Source organism: Enoplosus armatus, chromosome 4, assembly GCF_043641665.1.
Source record: "Enoplosus armatus isolate fEnoArm2 chromosome 4, fEnoArm2.hap1, whole genome shotgun sequence".
Classification (NCBI taxonomy): Eukaryota; Metazoa; Chordata; class Actinopteri; order Centrarchiformes; family Enoplosidae; genus Enoplosus; species Enoplosus armatus.
The window spans coordinates 22,356,390-22,371,958 of NC_092183.1; the positions used below are offsets into that span (position 1 = coordinate 22,356,390).

Below are 15,569 nucleotides of genomic sequence, written 5' to 3' on the forward strand. Positions count from 1 at the left end.
GTTCGTTGGTATTTGTTATAGACTCTGTAAGTGCCGACTGGCTCGTTCAGTTTTTCCCTGGCATTGGACCATCTCATTGTTGTGTAGCGGACTGCAACCTCAGAAGCCGAGTCCGTGAACATAGCCAGTGAGACAAACAAAGTTAAAGTTCATGTTGGCTAATTTTGATATTACCCTTTGGCTCTCTACGCTCTTTTCAAGTGCCAACTATAGGTGCATCTTAAACCGTAGAATTGTGAGTTATTTTTCCTAATTTACACCTTAACGTTACTCCATTTAAATCAGCCAGGTGCCCCGCGTTGTCGCCAGACTATTTTAAAATATCTGGCTAAAAATGAATTCTGCTTCCATTGCTCTACCGAAAATGGGTTCACGTCGAAGAAAACACGATACGACACGAATTATTAGCCCGCTCTTCAATTCGGCATATAAATAATCCAATCTTCAATTTTTTGAATGGAGTTTGGCACAAAACAAACAGACCCAGGCTAAGTCAATATTGAGTGACCCTCACAGCTGTATTTCGTAAACAAACTAAACATGATGGCCAAGACCTCCCCCCTGGATGAGCTGTCTACCATTTTTTTCAGAGCTGTGTGTGTCTGACTGTAGAGCCCATTGGAGTATATCAGTGTTTAAGTGCGGGGGGTGGTATCTGGTTACAAGCACCGAGCTCGTGACCTCTTGTTCTTGAGCCAAGTAGGTGATCTTTAACCCAGATTTCTGAACCCCTTTTGCTCTGTGGCCCTCAGTTGGGGCAGGCACTAATGTTGCTGGAGTCCACAGGATATTAACATATGATCACAAAAGCCTCATCAAAATACATTATCATGTTAGCAAGTAATCATCTTCTCAAGCTTTGAAAGTTTTTTTTCTCATATGAAATGTTGGCATTCTTATCATATGACAGGCACTCTTTATAGTTTACATTCTTTCCTTCCACCCATAGCGATTGCCTTGTCTTTGCATTTTCTTTTTTTTAACAGGCATGGAAGACAATGATGAAGATGAGAGCTGCAGTATATACCCGGTATGTTGCTCCTTGACGCCATCCTTTGCGCTCCATTGTCTGAAAATAAAGTTCCATGTCTTTGTCGTTAGCATTCAGGTACAAGGTGGTGACGATATAACAAGTCGTCACAACTCAGATGTGTATATATTCCCCGTGAAATACGTGACAAATGCATTACAAAACTCTCATTCATCATTCTGCAACGCTTCGTGTTCTTCACCAGATCTTTAGGCATGTGTTGCCTGACCTTTGCCTTCAGGAGACTGCTAAAGAAAAGATTAAGTTGTTGTTTAGTCATATTTTCAACTGAACTCTTCCGTCCCAACACTTGTCCTGCTCCGATTGCTCTCGCACTCCTTATTGCAGCCGGTCCCATGTCCAGTTGATTTCATTACCTCTGTGTTTTTTTCCACGCTTGATCTTTCAGACCCTGGTTCCGCTCGGTAGTGAGATCAAGGCCAGGATGCACCAGTTTGTGGAGGAAAGGACGGAAGCCAACATGGTAACCGCTGACAATTTCTGATTCTAATAGTCTGACTGGGACATTGTTGGGACTTTGATGTTTATGTTCTTGTCACTGGGTAGAATAAATTACATTAGATATGTGTTATTTTTTTGTATTATTTTTTTTCAAGAACTGAATATGGCTCACTTAATGTTTTGAATGTCTCTGTTTCTCTTCCAGTGGACGGCTGTGCTGATTGGAGCTGTGACGGTTGTTTCCATCGTGGGAGTTGTTGTGTTCCTTCTTTACAGAAGATACAAACAGTCAAGTCAGTGCCCTGCACACTGTACACCCCGCTCTGCTTCAGAGTACATTTGCAATATTTTCAGCATGTAAAGATGCGCAAAATGCACCCAAATACACTGTTAACGCATTACACAGTGTTGGGACGTGTTATCACATGTCAGTGTTTCAGAGGCAACATAAACAGTTTCACAGTCATACAAGCATGCATTGTAAGAGTCAGATTTAAACTGGTTATTGATACCAGTATCAATCATTTTGCCGTTATCAATATAATCAATAATATTGTGTGTATTACGCTGTTCTTTGGGAGCTGCAGGGTGATTTTAATCAGACAGGATTTGCAGCATCAGTTCAATGCTAGTGTGAGGAGCACAGCCTGACTCATACAGCAGACTGCAAATGGTCTTACGGAGGACGGGTCTGGTGTGTTTCAGAGGTGGAGGCTGGCGTTCCTCACTATCGCTTCAGGAAGAGAGACAAGGTGATGTTCTACGGCCGAAAGATCATGAGAAAGGTCAGTGCCTCCTTTAAACTTCGCTATCTGTAAATCACATAAATGGAAACTTGTCAAATCACCAAACCTCTCCTGCTGCAGGTCCAGACGTTGTCCTCGGCCCCTGCCTCTAATTCAAACTCAGCTTCCCGGCAGAGAGTGAGGAAGAGGACCAAAGTCCTGTCTATAGCTCGCAAGTGAGTTCCTTCTTTTTTTTTGGTGTAGACGGAAGATAAGCTTTGAGCTTTTAAAAGTTCATTCTTCACCTTGGGAACAGTAGTTTGACAAGCTAATCTTAACTCAAGGTCCAAGTAAGCGGACCTTGAGTTAGGATTATTTCCTGACACGCTGGTATTCTGATAAAAAAAGACATTATCAGAGCCCGCCACCACTAAATATTTGGTCTTTGGTACATATATTATGACGTTTGAAAGCTGAGAGTAATTTGAAATGCTTTTTCACAGTATTTAAACCCCTCAGTGTTAACCTGAACAGTCAGAATTTCCAATAAAAGTAAAATAAGTAGACACACATTTATTAAAAAGAAGGATTTGTAATATAAATACACAGAAAAAGTGTGTAATGAAGAAGTAGATATTTTACTAAATATAATGATTTACAGCAGGCAGGTGTTTTTAAGGAGTTCAGAAAGAGTTAAGTTTTAAGTTCAATAAGATGTGTAAAATTTGCTCAGAATTATGAGCTGAGATTTGGCTCAGAGACTTGTTCTACCGATCAAAGTAAAAAAAAGGAAAAGTACATCTTTACAGTATGAGTTTGTGTTAGGATCCTGCGCATCCGGAGGGAGCCCCCCACCCTGCAGCCCAAGGAGCCTCCCCCCTGTCTGCTGGAGGCCGACCTGACCGAGTTTGACGTGCAGAACTCCCACCTGCCCTCTGAGGTGCTGTACATGCTGAAAAACGTCAGGTAAGTCGAACGTCCAGTCTGCACCAGACCAGTCTACCTCACATACTGTGTCCCACAATGCAAAGCGCTGGCGTCAACTTTCATTCACTTATTTCACCTCAGCTGTCCACCAAAATCTGTTTCTGAACAAATTTGAGGCGAGAAATAAGCAACCCAATTACTGAATCTTCACTCATTTTAGATCTACAAGGCCTCATTTAGAAGTTTGTTTGACTTTCATTGATTATTACTTCCTCTTTCCAAAACTGGAAACCGGCTAAGCCGAAAAGCAGTGTGCAGTAGATACTGCATTTGTCTGTAGTATGTAGTAGGCTGTTCTGAATACAGCCACTGATTTGGAACTCTGCAACCTGTATTATTAAAACACACCCAGGACTAGAGTCTTGGTGTCAGAATCCGAATTGGATTTGTTATATCTTGGATATGATACAGTTGAGCTGATTACAGTTTTATTGTGGGAATACCTTCATCTGAAACTGTCACAGTGTTACATGTCATGACTGTTCATCATTCGCAGTAGTATAACTACGCCGTGTGTACACGTGTGTTGTAACCAGGGTGCTCGGCCACTTTGAGAAGCCTCTTTTCCTGGAGCTGTGCCGTCACATGGTGCTGGTCCAGCTGCACCAGGGAGAGGCGCTCTTCCGGCCGGGCGACACCGACGACAGCATTTACGTGGTTCAAGATGGCCGCCTGGAGCTGTGCATCCATGAGAGCGTGAGACCGGCGACGCCCACCACATCACAGAAATCACAACACTCTGCGACAATTTTGCTTTGCTGTTTTGTGTGTGTGTGTGTGTGTGTGTGTGTGTGTGTGTGTGTGTGTGTGTGTGTGTGTGTGTTGGTGATTGGTGAAAGCCGTTGGAACCCTCACCTGCGTTGTGATTTGATTTGTGTTTTCTTGCTGCAGGATGGTACAGACGCCGTGGTGAAGGAGGTTTTACCAGGAGACAGTGTTCACAGTTTGCTAAGTATCCTGGACATCATCACTGTACGTCTTCATCCCCATATGTGATGCGCCTGTGTACAAATTAATAAAATGTAGCTGCCACATTGCACATAACATACAATTAGATAAACTCTAATGTTGTAATACTTGTACTTGTACTCTAAGTCTGTTTTATCTGTGTTTCAGGGTTACCCAGCACCGTACAAAACCGTGTCTGCGAGAGCTGCGGCTCCCTCCACTGTCCTGCGCCTTCCTGCTGCGGCCTTCCAGTCAGTCTTTGAGAAGTATCCCGAGACTCTGGTCCGTGTCATCCAGGTAAAGTGTCCACTCCGCTCGCAAAGACACGCGTTTGATTCATCGTGCATGCAGCTTAAAGCACAGGCAGCTCCAGAATGTGCATCCACTCGCTGTACGTTCTCTGTGTTGTCCTGCCCCCCCCGTCCTCCGTAGATAATCATGGTGCGTCTGCAGAGAGTGACCTTCCTTGCCTTACACAACTACCTCGGCCTGACCACTGAACTCTTCAACACGGTACCTTCTGTTCTCTATCTATGACTGGCATGTTTGACCTGACACTTTCGTTTTATTGTCATTCTGTTCTTTGATAATGCAACACTGTCTCTAAGCTGTTTAACAGCGGGTCACGCACATGCAAGACATCTAGACACTGACCAAATTCTGCACAGGTGTACAGCAAACGACGCCCGGCGGACGTACAAACTCTCAGACAGCCGCAAGTGGCGAGTACAGAGGCAGAGGAGTAAATCCATTGCATTTGTAGCAGACCAAGGCTTGATAACTACAGAGAGAATACAACAGCAATGCCATTTATTGAAGTTAAGTCAAAGCTATAAGAACAATTTGAAACTGAAGCTGTTATTAAGGCCTAAGGAGTATTACCTCCTCCGATGAGATTTTCAAGGCCATTAACAGGAAAGGAAAACGGTGGCATACTGCTTTTACAGTTAAAAAAAAAAAAAAAATCACAAAATTTTATTGAATATCACCGATGTGGAACCGTATAAAAAAAAAACAACAACGTATTTTTCCTGTTAACGGAACCTCAGGCAAGCTTATACCCACACACACGAACCCGCAAATGACAAACTGAGAATGTTGTATAAGAAAATTGCCAGCAACGCGTAGACCAAAAGATGCAAGGAAAGCTCTTGAAATGTCATGTATTGTTACCTTGCACCTTGTTTCATTTTGTGACTATTAATAGAAACGTGGTTATTATTATTATCATTAGTAGTAATATAACTACTCCATGTGTACACAAAGATGTAAGTATTTGTATATACCTTTTCTAGAATATGTGATAAATAAACGTATCCACCATGTATTCCACTATATCGTACCCCGTATTTAGTTAATGAAGTGATATGATATTGATGTGTGTGTGTGTGTGTGTGTGTGTTACAGGAGAGCCAAGCCATCTCTTTGGTGTCGGTGGCTCATGTTCTGGGTGAGGCTCATCCACACAGGGGCCTCCGCCGGCAGCCCTCCCACTCTGACGATCTGGGCTCCGAAAAAGCTGACGCAGGTCGGAAACAACAGCGTTCTGTCGACGTTATACGGGCCAGGCTACAGAAATGTGTGTGTGTGTGTGTGTGTGTATATAGTAGTGTTTGCCTAAAGTTTGTTTCCTTGTCGCACACCATGACAGAAAAGTCCAGCTTCTCTGACGCGCCCACATCTAAATACAAGAAGCCTCGCTCTCTCTCCACCCCGATGGCTGTTACAGGTACACACAAACGCAGTATCATTTTCATACATGTACACATTTTACACGTTCGTATTTCTGATTCTGATTCAGTGCCTTTCTTGTGTTGCTAGAACATATGCGACTTGCTTATCTAGACAGATCCAAACTATGTGTAATGTTTTTAACATGAGGGAAAGTGGGCATTATATTTTAAAGAGATACTTTTTAGAAGCTTTGCAGTATGTTTTCCGTCTACTGAGCTGAACTTTAATGTCAAAAAAAGTGAGATCCAACTTTGACTTTGTCTGCTATTATAAAACCGCTATTATAAAGCCAGTAATATGCCCACTTCCGTCACTTAGATTCTTACTAATGTTCTCATACGCTAGATCTGCTAGATTTGAAATTAAGTCTACTTGCAAGGAAAGCCTTCCAAGATGCGTGAGTGCTGCAGTAAAAAAAATAAAAACTAGAAAACAGTAGCAGGCGAGGTACAGTGTCAGTGAGTGTTGCTGCTGATGCTAAACCCTAATAATCCACGTGATGACTGTGAACTTTTTGTGTCATGCAGGTGAAATGTCGGTCGACCTCAACAGAGTATACGAACGGGCCAGAGTTGCCAAAGAAGAGACTCAAAGTCCCGTCAAGGTCTCTGGACAAAGATCTCTCTTTCTCCCACTTGCTTCTGGTTTGAATCTGGGGCCAGTTGCACAAAGACTCTTCAGACTAGTCTGCGGTGCCGGGTCCAGTTAGACAGTTTAAAGACTATTTTAGCCCCCTTGCCAGCACTATCTGTGATTGGAGGATTAGAGCAGCTCTCCGTTTCCCTGCCTTTGATTTAGTTTGGTTAGAATTGGCAGGTATTTGTTGTATTCTCCTGCATTCATATGATTGAGCAAATTAACATGCTGTTTTGATGTAGCCTAAGCAAAATAATAAATTTAATGGATCCTTTTAGTACTCTGCACAGGCACAGACAGTGTGTTGGTACTTAGAATGACGGTTTAGTTTGCGCTTCAGTGTTTTTCTTGAGGGCACAAAGTCTCCATTACACTTGTCTGTCTCTCTCTGTCTCCTCAGTCTATTCTAAAGAAGAGTGTGACCATGCAGCACACTCCATCTGCTGTTTACCACTACAGTGATGCCGGAGGAGGAGGAGGAGGAGGAGGAGGAGGAGGGGGGAATGTCCAACATAATAAAGTTAATGCCATTTTCCAAGCTGCCAAAAAGGATCTGCTGCAGGTCATCCAAATAGAGGTACACCGCAAACTACATATACTAGTTTTTTTGTTGATCATTCAGCACACAAAAAACAAAAATAGCTATAACTGCATGCTTCAGACAGCTCTCTGTGTCTCTCTTTTTTAAAATGCCATTTCATGTTATCAGGACCCCAATCTGCTGGAGGGGAGGGTGAATCTTCGCCAGGTCAAAGCCGGCTCTGTTGTGGCCCACCAGGGAGACCAGGTCAGTCTGTTGGGCCCGCGTCGACCCAATGTGTTGCTTTTTTTGTGGGACAGGCAGGCTATTAACGCACCAAATGGATGTACTGTACGTATAAGTAACTGTAATCAAAGCCGCTCTTCGCCGGAGCCCCATTTCCCCCTCCTCCACACTGCTCATTGTTCTTCTCCACGTCACCGACAGGACGTGAGCGTGGCGTTCGTCATCTCGGGGCTGCTCCATGTTTACCAGCGTGTGATAGACCGCGAGGAGGACACCCTGCTGTTTGTAACCCACCCGGGGGAGATGGTGGGTCACCTGGCTGTTCTCACGGGGGAGCCCCTCATCTTCACCGTCCGAGCCCACAGGGACTGCACCTTCCTCTCCATATCCAAGGCGCACTTCTACGAGTAGGGTCGAGCTGGCGCACGGAACATTCCACCACCACACGCTAGGACGCAAGCAAATCGGTGTTGTTTTTTTTTACCCACTTTGCAGGATGATGCGCGAGGAGCCCAGGGTGGTGCTGAACGTAGCTCACACCGTGGTGAAGAGGGTGTCGCCGTTTGTCCGACAGATCGACTTTGCCCTGGACTGGATGGCTCTGGAGGCTGGCCGTGCCGTCTACAGGTATCTACTCTACAGAGCACAAATGACATTTATGTGGATAAACTTTATTACTCCATGGAAACAGTCATCTGCTCAGCTAACTCTTCTGATTTATGTCCAATGTTCTCGTTGTGTTTTGGAGACGCAAGAACAACTTGTACAAGGACACAAAAGAGAATAGGACATAAAGAAAATAAGAATAAATCTATGTAAATATGTGAAAGATGAAGAAACAATAAGTAAATCAATTAAATCGTACTAGCATGTGGTGGTAATGTTGGATTTTTGCCGTTTGTTTGTTTGGTTTTAGACAGGGAGACAAGTCAGACAGCACCTTCATTGTCCTCAGTGGGCGACTGCGCTCTGTCATCGCAAAGGATGATGGGAAGAAGGAGCTGGCTGGAGAGTATGGCCGTGGGGATCTCATTGGTGTGGTAAGCGGTCATGAAAATGAAAAGACACGGTCCAAAGGCGCACTTGCTCGGGGGGTGGGTGCACATTCTTAGGGTGCTACACAACGCAGTATGACACCTGTTCTGTGGATTGTCCAGGTCGAGGCCCTGACCCACATGAACCGAGCCACCACGGTCCACGCCGTCCGGGACTCCGAACTGGCCAAGCTACCCGAAGGAGCTCTGAACTCCATCAAGAGGAGGTACCCTCAGGTCGTCACCAGGCTCATTCATCTGCTGGGACAGAAGATCCTGGGCAACATGCAGCAGGTCAACGGACCTCTGGCTGGTAATCGCAGACTCTTTTTTTTTTTTCTCAGTTACCAGTTATCATGAGGAGATCAAGGCTTTTGAAATATTACCTGGCTGGGTGATAACATGTATCAGCCACTTTGGCCAAAAAAAAACCCTGAAACACTACTAAAATGTGTAGTGTGAAACAAGATACAAATCAAGGTGTATGCAAGATAGGGCATAAAACGAGCAAAATGTTCTTTTCTGTCCGAAATATCCAACGAGAAAAAAAACAAAACACACCTCTTCCCTGCAGCTCGTAATCTGGCCCTCCAAACCCCCACCAGTAAGTGGGATGCTGGGAATCCGGCCTCCAACCTGTCCACCGTGGCCATCCTGCCCGTGTCCGAGGAGGTCCCCCTCACTGCCTTCACTCTGGAGCTGCAGCATGCACTCAGTGGCATCGGTACACACACACACACACACACACACACACACACACACACACTACTAACCCCATTCAGTATTTAAAGTCCCTACGCCTGTAGTCCACCCACACAGGTGCTGATTAGACCTCCCATCGGGGCGGTGTGGGCACATTGGCAGACTGTACCCTCACCCCCCTGATAGCTGACCCTCGCCCATCCAAACACATTTACATGGAGCGCGCATGAAGCAGGCAGGTATGACGTTAAATGCCAGCTGACACTCAAACAGCAGCAGGTGGTGGAGACCTTGAATATAATAATATGAGTCATATGTGGGAAAACACAAACACGACGATGTTATTGGCGAATCGGCAGTGAGTAGAAAAATGGATGTCTGTTTATACGACTGCATCACTCATCAGATTCATAATGTTGAAACACAGTCAGCTTAATTTTCATGTTAGTTGCTCACGATGAGCCCAGAGAATCGCTGCTTCTCCCTCTCTATGTATTTCTATAATTCCTTTTATTATATCTGTTTTATAATATTGTAGCAGCAACAACACATTAGGCGGCTCTACTCTGGATCGAACCTGCACCACGGACACATTGTACCACACTTTCATTTACAGTAATGTCATAGCTCCTATTTGAAAAACTAGCTTGGTGTGTTTCTGTTTTCTGAAGGCCCCACTCTACTCCTGACTAGTGACATCATCAAACAGCGACTAGGCTCTGCCGCTCTGGACAGGTGGGTGTTTGGTTGAGTGATTAAACTGTAAATACATATATATAGATATAAATATAGATAAAGATGTCAGTTTTAACAGTAATACAAGAAACAAAGGATTTGTTTAACAGATGTTATTTAATTTACAGTAACAGGCGATATGTTGCAAACGGGCTGATATTTGTACCTCATCTTTCAAAGCGTCCATGAGTACCGTCTGTCCAGTTGGCTCGGGCAGCAGGAGGACATCCATCGCATCGTCCTCTACCAGTCCGACTCCGGCCTCACGCCTTGGACCCAGCGCTGCATCCGCCAGGCTGACTGCATCATCATCGTGGGACTGGGTGAGCAGGAGCCCGCCGTGGGCGAGGTCAGTGTAAACACACACACACGGTATGTTCAAGTCATAAGAGTGATATAATATCGCACCATCTCAGCATTCATGAACCGCAATTCCTGGAGTGAACACTGCCCGCCTCCTCTTCCTCCTCGCCACCTGTAGTTGGAGCGGATGTTGGAGGGCAGCGCAGTCCGCGCCCAGAAGCAGCTGGTGCTGCTGCACAGGGAGGATGGCCCTCCGCCCAAAGGGACGGCCGAGTGGCTGAACATGCGGAGCTGGATCTCCAGGCACCATCACCTGTCCTGCCCCCGCAGAGTGTTCTCCAAGAGGAGTTTACCTAAGCTGGTACTAACCGCCTAACAGAGACTTTTACGGGCAGTGCTGGCCCAGTTAGCAAACACGTCATTTCTGTTTGTGTGTGTGTGTGTGTTTGGTTTTCAGAGAGAGCTGTACCAGCGCGTGTTTGAAAAGTGTCCAGATCGCCATTCTGACTTCTCCCGCCTGGCCAGGATCCTGACAGGAAACAGCATCGCCCTTGTGCTGGGTGGAGGGGGCGCCAGGTACTGCGGCTTTATGTACAAACACGTTAAATTCCACCAGAATTCTAAGACTTAAGGAGCAATTATATACCCTGCAATCGCAATCTGAATCAAGTGCACTCTTTTAGGAATTTGGTACCTATATTTTTTTGTCCAACACACTGAGGTGGCTGAAATCTGTAATAATGTGGCATCCGTAAACGGCACACAGAAAGCAACTGCCGACCAGCCTGTAATTCTTTTACAGCATGTGAAATCAAAGTAAGGAGAGCTTAAAGGGACCTGATGTTGGGGATTCCAGCTTTCTGTGGACAGAGGAGGCACTCACTGCACACTATGTTTCAATTCCGTACTTCCATTGGAAAACAGGACAAATTTTGTGGCCAAAGCATTTCACATTTCTGCGTGGTTATTACATTACATACATTATAATTGCCGCAATCGCTTTTTGTCATTTATTTCGTAATAAAAAGGTTTGGGAAAGCATAGAAGCAGTTTTTGCTATTCCTCATGGAATTGATCAAAAAGTGAACCTGTGTTATCAGCAACTCTTTTTTTCATGTAATGACTCCATCAGTACGATTGCAATACAAATTACAGTTTAGCATTATGTCCCAAATATACATAATATGCACGTTCCGATAAGCAGGTGGTGTATTTCTGACGGTTTCTATTCTGATTGATCTGTTTCTTCTCCTTGCTGCTCGGGCTTGTCCTGGAGCCTCTGACAAGGTAGGGACTGTGTTCCTCGCCTGTTAGACACATGACTGCAGCAGTTATGATGCTCTCACATATGCCAGTGTCCCTTTGAGCTGTTACTGCACCCGTAGATATCCTGCGAGTGAATATGAGACAGGTGGACTTGTTAAAATGAACGTTTTTGATTGTATATGAATGGCACATGGCGTCACATATCATGCATGATGTTATTTGACCAAAGGACTTTCTCCCCTCAGGGGCTGCTCTCAGGTGGGCATCCTGCGGGCGCTGAACGAGGCGGGGATCCCCGTCGACATGGTGGGCGGCACCTCCATCGGCTCCTTGATGGGAGCGCTGTACGCTGAGGAGAAGAGCAACAGCCGCATGAGGGTCCGGGCTCGTGAGTGGGCCATGGTGTGTTGACGTTGTACTGGAGACAGAGCTTTACTTCAAGATTTTTGGTCTTGCTATTATGACTGTCTGTCATATTTATCAAGATTTCTCCAATGTTTTCTCCTCTTGACACTAGTTTTTCCTTTTGTAATTTCTTGCTAAGCTTACTTTTGTAACGCCCCTCCTTCCTCAGGACATGACCTCTTACTTTAAGAAGATTTTGGACCTGACCTACCCTGTCACCTCCATGTTCTCTGGAGCTTCCTTTAACTCCAGCATTAGCTCCGTCTTCAAGGGCAAACAGATAGAGGTAAGGTGGAGCTCAAAACAAGCCCTGTGAAGTGTGACCAGCTTCTAAACTATGTGCTCTGCTGTGCGTGTTTGTCAGAGTGTATTTAATCTAACATTATGCAGCATCATATACAGCCATCAAATTACGAGTGATACATTTGTTGCAAATTGTCTTTCAATAATAACGGTCTGATACTTAATTACAAATGCTAATTGTGTCTGCCTTTACCACCACATCCTTTGCCAGGACCTGTGGCTGCCGTACTTCAACATTACGACAGATATCACAGCTTCCTCCATGAGAGTTCACACTTACGGTCTGTGCTCCTCTTCTTCTTCTTCTTCTTCTTTTTCTATTTTAAAAAGATTGCGGAACATGAATAAATGTTTGTCCTTTTTAATGTCTTGGACTTGGTTATGTAATGCAAAATATGTTGTGAAGTCTAACCAGACCCTTGTCTCTCCTCTCCAGGCTCGTTGTGGCGGTATGTCCGGGCCAGTATGTCACTGTCTGGTTACCTGCCGCCTCTCTGTGATCCCAAAGATGGACACTTGCTCATGGACGGAGGGTACATCAACAACCTGCCCGGTGAGAAGCACTTCACCGCAGACAGTTTCGGCTCTGAAGTGTGAAATCAGTGGAGTTCCCCTTTTTAAAAGCCACCTTAAGTATTCCTCTTTCACATGAAATATTCACGGCCAGTTAAAGATTGCAACGATAACATCCTTAGTTAACATTTGTCACGAGTTTAACGGTCAAAGACTCAGCTCATCTGCATCATTAGGACTGTGTGGGTGTAAGCAAACAAAAACCCAAATAGGGAAATTACCAGCTGGTTGAAGAAATAGGTTGTTGGGGCCTTTTTAAGGTGTAGAATAAATGCGTTTGTCTCATTTTGGTGTCCAGCCGATGTAGCTCGCTCCATGGGGGCCAAGGTTGTGGTTGCAATTGATGTCGGAAGTCGGGATGAAACCAACCTGACCAACTATGGCGACTCCCTGAACGGCTGGTGGCTGTTGTGGAAACGCTTCAACCCTCTGGCGGAGAAAGTCAAGGTACACGTTCACGGTCAGAGAGAGATGAGAACGAGAATGGTGAAATGTAAGGATGCTGAATATCAGGAATGGCCCTCACAGCCCCGTTAAACCCCCCCAGGTCCTGAACATGGCAGAGATCCAAACCCGACTCGCTTACGTCTGCTGTGTGCGGCAGCTGGAACTGGTCAGAGACAGTGAATACTGCGAGTACATTCGGCCGCCCATCGACCACTACGGCACGCTGGAGTTCGGCAAGTTCGACGAGATCGCTGTGAGTTCCAGCCCCCCACCCCTATTCCTCAGGTCTCTTCCCTCTGCTGGCTTTGAATGTCCCCCTAACCCTCCTCCTTCACTGTGGCTGCAGGAGGTGGGATATCAGCACGGGAAGACGCTGTTCGATGTGTGGCAGCGCAGTGGCGTGGTGGACAGCATGCTCAAGGACAGACATCAGGAGGAGTTCCACAAGACCAAAACTGGCCACGTGAGTGCAAACCATGGTCACCTCCGACCTGGGGGGGACGGGGTAGATTTTTAAGCCATGATCGTGTTGTTTTTGTTTCATTTTACCTCAGAATGAGTGGAAGTGTCAGACTGATGCTCTGGCCTGCTCAAAAACAGGAGAAGACACCGTTACAATCTCTGTTGCTAGCTTTACAGTCGAGTGAATCAGAGTGGGTAATGTGAAAAGGTCTGTCATAGTACTTCTCAAATCGCTGAAGACTTTGTCCGCACAAAGTCACTGCAGATGATTATCCATTAACCTGCCGGTAATTTTCACGATGTATCGATTTATCGTTAAGTTTACACAATGTGAAAAAATTGTGAGAAATGCTCATCACAACTTCCCAGAGCCCAACGTGACGCCTTCAAATTGCTTCTTTTGTCCAACCGACAGGCCCAAAACCCCAAAGACTCTTCATTTACTGTCATAAACGACAAAGAGAAGCAGCAAATCCTCACATTTACGAAGCTGGAACCGGTACACGTTCAACAAAATAGTTGGCAATTCATTTCCTTTCGATCGACTAATCAATTAATGAACTAATGGTTGCAGCTCTGATGTACTCAGGTAGGAGAATAGGGCTCTTTTTAGTTCAAGTCTCCGTCGTAATGACGCCGTTTGTGTGTTTTTCAGGTGGTCACCTGTCCGAACGCCTCCTTCACTGACCTGGCAGAGATCGTGTCGAGAATCGAACCTGTCAAGAATGCTTTAATCAATGGTTGGTTATCAGTAAAACACTGAGAATCGCAAACTGATGCATTAAAAATGTGTGAAAAACTACAAGCTACATAATTAAGGCAGTTTTATGATTTCAAATGGGACAACATTTTCCAGATGTTCACTTCAAATCGGTGCTCATGTTGTCTCCTTCAGAGGAACTGTCTGATGAATACCAGACGGACTACGACGAGGAGGCGGTGGAGAGCGCTCTGTCTGACTTTGAGGCGTTCACCGCCGGCAGCGAGCACACCGAGGGAGAGGAGACGGCCGACACTGCGGAAACAGTACGTGTAAAGCTCACCTTACATCCGTGTAATCGCCCACAGTCAACCTAAAGTAAATGGAAGGCGTTGACACCTTTTTTTTTTTTTTTTGTGGTCTTTTTCACAGGACGAGGAAATTCAAATTCGAGTTCGACGCCGGCCGAAGACTGCCCCGCAGAGCTCGAGGCCATGACGCCTGTCAGCCTGTCCGGGCCGCTGAACACGCACACGTTTCAACGCGGTATTTCTCTGAGAAAGTCACTGAAACATATAGCTGATACTCTCATCCAATGGTCATGCTCGGTGTCTAGCTCAGAGACACTTCAGCAGGACGCGAAACTGTCGACGGATACAGCAACTTCTGGTCTTCCAGAGTGAAGAGCTTGTTTGACACATTCAGGGAAAAACAGGGAAAGAAAATCTATGGAATTGTACCACCATGAGAGCCTCGAAGATTGGTATCCTTCACCCGGGCATATCACTTACAACTAAAAATGCAACAGAATACTTCATAATATGCAGTGGCACTTTTTTGGGACAGGTCTATGCATTACTGGTTCCTACCATAATAAGCTCAGATACTCCACAGTGCATTTCATAATGTTTACACGTAAGCATTACAAAAGTAAATATACGTTGGATGTGGCACTTCAAGTGCAGTGTTACTCTCATGTCTGTCCAAATGATGAAGGGATATGTGCACACCATGGGAACGTGAACCATGACTGTAATAAGCTTTTTCATACATGCAAAATCAGATGTACATGACGAATGTAGTTCTTACATGGAGCCTGACTATTTGCGAAACACACGAGAGTCTCTGTTGTCATGGCAGCGCAGAGGCTAGTGCCTGTTCCACCGTTGAGATCTTCACACCAAGTCCAATTTTATACTATTAAAAATGCTAGATGTTTTGAGTGTAGTTTGGATACACTGTTGTCCCTTAAGGCAATACACAAAGGAAATGGAGGGGCTGCTTGCAGCTGGAAGAAATTAGAATGACTGTGGACGGCGACGAATCAGCTCCAGAGACATCTCCGAAATAG

The 15,569-nt window shown here is 45.3% G+C and overlaps 1 protein-coding gene across 1 annotated transcript; it reads left to right on the forward strand.

Annotated features, from left to right (window-relative positions):
• Positions 1-988: 988 nt before the first annotated feature.
• Positions 989-14,726, forward strand: pnpla7b (patatin-like phospholipase domain containing 7b). The gene is made up of 34 exons (XM_070904012.1): positions 989-1,030; positions 1,440-1,514; positions 1,698-1,785; positions 2,198-2,277; positions 2,359-2,453; positions 3,043-3,183; positions 3,741-3,900; positions 4,096-4,176; positions 4,321-4,449; positions 4,585-4,665; positions 5,560-5,680; positions 5,804-5,881; positions 6,414-6,490; positions 6,923-7,099; positions 7,232-7,309; positions 7,490-7,695; positions 7,784-7,915; positions 8,205-8,328; positions 8,446-8,635; positions 8,897-9,046; positions 9,696-9,759; positions 9,940-10,108; positions 10,241-10,423; positions 10,520-10,638; positions 11,574-11,730; positions 11,903-12,019; positions 12,248-12,317; positions 12,473-12,589; positions 12,908-13,056; positions 13,157-13,309; positions 13,403-13,519; positions 14,174-14,258; positions 14,414-14,544; positions 14,651-14,726. Exons 1-34 carry the CDS (start codon positions 989-991, stop codon positions 14,714-14,716), a joined length of 4,002 nt encoding a protein of 1,333 aa, XP_070760113.1. The 3' UTR covers positions 14,717-14,726.
• Positions 14,727-15,569: the final 843 nt, after the last annotated feature.